The 6,113-nt window shown below is 40.2% G+C and overlaps 1 protein-coding gene across 1 annotated transcript; it reads left to right on the top strand.

Annotated features, from left to right (window-relative positions):
- Nucleotides 1-2,183: 2,183 nt before the first annotated feature.
- Nucleotides 2,184-4,280, top strand: LOC130078298 (borealin-2-like). The gene is made up of 10 exons (XM_056243844.1): nucleotides 2,184-2,462; nucleotides 2,544-2,675; nucleotides 2,772-2,812; nucleotides 2,890-2,941; nucleotides 3,015-3,085; nucleotides 3,162-3,211; nucleotides 3,711-3,797; nucleotides 3,889-3,955; nucleotides 4,033-4,119; nucleotides 4,212-4,280. Exons 1-10 carry the CDS (start codon nucleotides 2,345-2,347, stop codon nucleotides 4,257-4,259), a joined length of 753 nt encoding a protein of 250 aa, XP_056099819.1. The 5' UTR covers nucleotides 2,184-2,344; the 3' UTR covers nucleotides 4,260-4,280.
- Nucleotides 4,281-6,113: the final 1,833 nt, after the last annotated feature.

Here is a 6,113-nt window from a genome sequence, read left to right as displayed (position 1 = left end):
TTAACAAAGAATTGTTCTAAAGTTTAAGAGCATCAATACACCAAACACGCTCACGCGGCCATCTTGGATTAGTCTTCTCCTTCTCCCGTATAAATACTGGGAACTATATTCTCTGAAGGCGAAGCACTGCTACTTGGGCGGAGTGATAACCGCAGCACCTGAGACGTGCCGTGGTGAGGAGCAGAGAGCGCGTCTCAAGTGCTGCGGTTATCACTCCGCCCAAGTAGCAGTGCTTCGCCTTCAGAGAATATAGTTCCCAGTATTTATACGGTTAAAATATGTCTGTGTCTCATATGACTTTGTTTTTTGTACACTCTGTGACTATACAAATCACAACATGTAAATAGGAAAATGTTTGCGTTATTTTGTCACTTATTTGGATTAGTATGCTAGCTGCAACCATTTACATCCAGTCTTTGTGCTAAGCTAGGCTAGCGGTGGGTGCGTCAAACAGACTTATAGCACGCACGGAGATGAAAAAGGTATGTATGGACTTATCTAACTCTGGGGGATAAGGTGAATAGGCTAAAGTCCCAAAAAGTCGGAGTGTTCCTTTAAGAAATAAATAATGGACAAATTGAGTCTTTGGACGCCAAAATGAATGGGAGTCAATGGGATGCTAACAGTAGGTGATAGCCAGCTACAATGGCGGCCCCGGAGGAAGCTTCAGTTTCCGGCGGATGGATATAACCAGAGCCTTGCTGCGTCCCAATTCGCATACTATCCGTCCTAAATAGTATTCGAACATAGAATTAGTACGTCCCAAATCGTAGTATGTTGAAATGAGTGTCCCAAAGAGACCCGGATGGTCTACTATATCCGGTCAGAATCCGAAGTGCAGATCGTTGCACACTCTAACGGCTGATATTGCCCACAACCCGTCGCGCGTTGGACGAGGATTCGGTTAGAACTACAAAAACGAGTGAAAAGTGTTCAAAAACTACAGACATGGAGGACGCGCGAGTCCGACGGTTATGTAGAGAGGTTTAGATAAAGGGGTTTGAGTGATTAATTATCAGTATCTAACCTGACGAAAATGTATTTATTCAATGTTGTCCACATTATATTGCATCTGCAGCAGCATTGTGAACTTTTGCAAAGATACGTTTAGCCATTAACTTTTAAATGCATTAGGCCTCAAATTCCAAACACATGAGGAGAGTCTCGGCATGAAAGACCCATGACTGGCAGATGAAAGTGCGACAACATTTCTCTCCGAAATGGTAAGAAGTTATATGGAGGATTTTAACTGTGACGAGTTGATTGACAGGGTAGTGCACGCGACAGATCTGTCCGTTAAAGATGACGAAGTAGTATGTCCCAAAGCTTGCCTACTCTTTTACACACTCAAAAGTATGTACTTTTTCTTCACAAAAAGAGTACATACTTTTAGGGCGTAGTATAAATAGGCGAATTGGGACGCAGCAAATGTCTGATATAACCGTGGCTAAATGGGACTACAGAGGCTGTCGGGAAGATTAAACGTCATCACGCCGAACAGTAAACTCAGATCGCTTTTAGAGCCTCGTTATGCTTATAACTGAGCTCTTATAAATTATTCTAACTCAAACGTTCTGGGTAAATGTTTTTAAATAAAAACGGAAAAAGTTGACAGAAGCTTAGTGATGGTGACGTTGAATTCGTGGGACTGTGCGGTGGTGTAGTTCGTTTATAGCCTACCTTTAGATTTGTACTTCTGGCGACTGTTTTTAGGCTTCAAAATTCATAAAAGTTGTGTTCATCTTTGATAATTATCTTGATGGACAAAACGTGCAATATCATAAACTTGTTGATCACAGAGCTTGTTTTTAGCTATGGTTTTTAGCGATAATCCAAAAGCCTATGGAAAAATCCTATTGGGTTTTTTGTCAAGGGAACCAATGCTAACGGCCAGAAAAGATTTGGGTAACAAACCATTCTGACCAGATCTACGGTCAGGAGCGTTTCCTCCGAGGAGGCAAGGGAGGCAGTTGTCTCTTCAAAAAAACTGGATGAGAAAATAATCAATATTACCAAAAATAAAACAACACAAATATTACAAAATTTGACATTAAAATGTGTGAAAGACACTGGTTTTTATAAAGTAACACTACTGTCCAACAGTGACACTCTTGGCTTATAAAAAAAATTAGTATTTGATTGTTTGTAGAAAATCGCAAACAGCAGGTCGGGAAAGTCTGATCCAGCGCATCCTGTCCAGTAGGTGGCAGAAGAGTACCGTATAAATTTGTTTGCCAATCGTTATTAAAACAGAAGAAGGGTAATTGCATGGTGAGCACCTGCTCCCAGGTTTGTATGTTCATAAAAAGATCTGAAGATCTGTTCTTGCATTATTACTATTAGCATGGCTCCACGAAGAACTAGAAAAGTCAGTCAGGATTCTGAAGGTCAGCCTGATTATGACCAGAAGATTAGACTCACCAAAAGAAAGGAGCTGTTCATACAACAGTTTGAGAAGGAAGGTCAGTCATATATAAAAGCCAATACATAATCTTTCCTGCATATGTAATAATGAACCAGTTATTTTTCTTGCACTGAATCAGCTCAGGACCGGATTAATGAAATGGAGGCCAATCTGAACAAATTACTGGCAACTGTGGACCGAGTTTTCAAAATAGAGCTGATGAAAATGCCGCACTCGCTCCACACCACGCTGATAAAAGACCTAATGAATGGTAAGACAGTTACACAGCATGTTTGTCCTGTCTGGACATTATTATTATTAATGTTACTTGTCTTTATAATCGGTGTGTGTGTTTTTTTTAATAAAGATGATGACACGTCTGTGGGCGAGGTCACAATGGCACTGAAGGTAAAATGATTTTGCTGCCCTCTGCTGTTTGCTTAAATTTGGTGGTTGTATCCTTTCTTTTTTCTTTTTTTTTTTAGAGTGCGTCTCCTGAAATTCGGAAACCCCTATCTCGAAAGCCAAGCAAAAAAGGTTCAAGGCAACTTCTAGTCACGTTTTTAAATTCAGCTTTTATTGGTTTTAGGTTAACATGCATTCTTTTTAGGTTTAAATGCCACAGCAGGGCATCAAAGTCCATCGGGTCAAATCAAGACCACTCTAGTGGATGGTATAAAGGTACTGACCTTCCATTTGCTTTGTCCTCTTTGTGGGTGCCTAATTGAAAATTTATGTATGAGCTTTCTCATAACAGAAACCTGTGAAGAAGACCCTGCACAACAGTAACAGCACTGGAAGTCTGAGGTAAAGCTTTAATTTAATTGAAACCCTCTGGTGGACTTCGGTCACTTTTGACAATTTGTTTTGAGTTTAATTGGAATGGTACTAGAACTTTCTTTTGCACCTGCTGACAAAAAGTTGTGGACATGATTCGAAAACACTGAATGGTCTTGAATGGCAAATGTTTATAAAATACTAAATACAGAGCAGTTTTTGGGAATACTTAAGCCACTAGGGAATACACTGCCCTTTATTTACTTGTATTATAGAAATAAATGCTGCATACTTTAGAGGTGAATATTGTGTATTACCATGAAATACCATGAAATATTAAAACTAAATAGTAAATTTTCATTTAAAAAAAAGTAAGCTTATATTGTCTTTGTTCTTGACTGCCGAGGATCACAATTGTGATCTCTAAGTGAGGAATACCAGAGGGTTAAATAATTGTCAATGGAATATTCCTAATGGTCAAATATAGTGGAGAGCTCACGTTTGGATTTCTCTTTACTCTCACTGACAGGTCTTTCTCAACTATCAGTGCAAAAAGAACCCAAGGACGGGTTGTCAAACTCGGTGACCAAGCGTTTGGTTTAGGGGGTAAATTTAGGTAAAGTTTCCTTTCTTGCATGGTTGTACCAGTGTATTTCTTTTCAGATGTGCGTTTTCACTAAAAATGCTGCTTTTCTTTTGACGAACAGACAAGCAAGTCGCTCTGTTGGTGATGAAATGATGGCTACAGCCACAATAGTAACTTCCCATGGAGAAGTGAGTGTATGTACGAACCGTTGCAAAGTTTTTGCTTATTATAGCTTTCAACAATGGTCCTTTTCTGCATTTTTAAGACACTGCTACTTTCTGAGGACAATAAAGATGACATCAGTGTTGAGTTGCTCGATGATGCGGCTGTAGATCAGATGCGAAAGATCAAGGTAAACCATTTAAAAACGTAGTCATTTTAAGTGGTTGCTTAAAGAAACAGTGGGAATTTAGAATAACCAGAAGTTTGACCTCTTTATTGCAGGACCTAATGGATTATCTTTGTAAAAAAAGTGGTGCTCAATCATGCTGATGAGTTTTAATCCGATCAGTTGGAGCCAGTGTTTTAATAATGTTTAAATGTAAATCAATAAATAAATAATTGTAAAGAGATGCAATAAAGTGATTTGCTTATTATTTTGTCTGGTATGCAGTGTGATATGTATGCAAATGTGTAAAGACTGATAGAGGATGCCATAAATGGTTAACACTAGATGGTGTTAGTTTGCTTGTGCATATTGTCCTGTTGTGAAGTTTCTCAGTACTGAGGTGATTTATAGTAAACTTAATTTTTTTTTAAACAGGACCATCCCATCCCGTCCCGTAAAACTGCACATTTTAGAGTGGCCTTTTATTGTGGCCAGCCTAAGGCACACCTGTGCAATAATCATGCTGTCTAATCAGCATCTTGATATGCCACACCTGTGAGGTGGATGGATTATCTCGGCAAAGAAGTGCTCAGTAACACAGATTTAGACAGATTTGTGAACAATATTTGAGAGAAATAGGCCTTTTGTGTACATAGAAAAAGTCTTAGATCTTTGAGTTCAGCTCATGAAAAATGGGGGCAAAAACAAAAGTATTGCGTTTATAATTTTCTTCCGTGTGTGTGTATATATATATATATATATATATATATATATATACACTCACCGGCCACTTTATTAGGTACCCCATGCTAGTAACGGGTTGGACCCCCTTTTGCCTTCAGAACTGCCTCAATTCTTCGTGGCATAGATTCAACAAGGTGCTGGAAGCATTCCTCAGGGAGTTTGGTCCATATTGACATGATGGCATCACACAGTTGCCGCAGATTTGTCGGCTGCACATCCATGATGCGAATCTCCCGTTCCACCACATCCCAAAGATGCTCTATTGGGTTGAGATCTGGTGACTGTGGAGGCCATTTTAGTACAGTGAACTCATTGTCATGTTCAAGAAACCAATTTGAAATGATTAGAGCTTTGTGACATGGTGGAAGTAGCCATCAGAGGATGGGTACATGGTGGCCATAAAGGGATGGACATGGTCAGAAACAATGCTCAGGTAGGCCGTGGCATTTAAACGATGCCCAATTGGCACTAAGGGGCCTAAAGTGTGCCAGGAAAACATCCCCCACACCATTACACCACCACCACCAGCCTGCACAGTGGTAACAAGGCATGATGGTTCCATGTTCTCATTCTGTTTACGCCAAATTCTGACTCTAACATCTGAATGTCTCAACAGAAATCGAGACTCATCAGACCAGGCAACATTTTTCCAGTCTTCAACTGTTCAATTTTGGTGAGCTCTTGCAAATTGTAGCCTCTTTTTCCTATTTGTAGTGGAGATGAGTGGTACCCGGTGGAGTCTTCTGCTGTTGTAGCCCATCCGCCTCAAGGTTGTGCGTGTTGTGGCTTCACAAATGCTTTGCTGCATACCTCGGTTGTAACGAGTGGTTATTTCAGTCACTGTTGCCCTTCTATCAGCTCGAACCAGTCTGGCCATTCTCCTCTGACCTCTGGCATCAACAAGGCATTTCCGCCCACAGAACTGCCGCTCACTGGATGTTTTTTCTTTTTCGGACCATTCTCTGTAAACCCTAGAGATGGTTGTGCGTGAAAATCCCAGTAGATTAGCAGTTTCTAAAATACTCAGACCAGCCCTTCTGGCACCAACAATCATGCCACGTTCAAAGTCACTCAAATCAACTTTCTTCCCCATACTGATGCTCGGTTTGAACTGCAGGAGATTGTCTTGACCATGTCTACATGCCTAAATGCACTGAGTTGCCGCCATGTGATTGGCTGCTTAGAAATTAAGTGTTAACGAGCAGTTGGACAGGTGTACCTAATAAAGTGGCCGGTGAGTGTATATATATATATATATACTAATTGGCATCACT

The sequence above is a fragment of the Rhinichthys klamathensis genome, unplaced genomic scaffold, assembly GCF_029890125.1.
Source record: "Rhinichthys klamathensis goyatoka isolate OS25496 unplaced genomic scaffold, OSU_Roscu_1.1 h1tg000850l_1, whole genome shotgun sequence".
NCBI classification, from domain to species: Eukaryota; Metazoa; Chordata; class Actinopteri; order Cypriniformes; family Leuciscidae; genus Rhinichthys; species Rhinichthys klamathensis.
The sequence above is the reverse complement of the archived record's forward strand: the minus strand, read 5'-3'. Positions and strand labels throughout refer to the sequence as shown.

Bases quoted from the DNA above. Each gene is read 5' to 3' on its own strand.
- LOC130078298 (XM_056243844.1), top strand. From the start codon at position 2,345: ATGGCTCCACGAAGAACTAGAAAAGTCAGTCAGGATTCTGAAGGTCAG. The intron at 2,813-2,889 runs GTAAAATGATTT...TTTTTTTTTTAG, and splicing joins AGGTCACAATGGCACTGAAG to AGTGCGTCTCCTGAAATTCG. The intron at 3,956-4,032 runs GTGAGTGTATGT...TGCATTTTTAAG, and splicing joins TAGTAACTTCCCATGGAGAA to ACACTGCTACTTTCTGAGGA.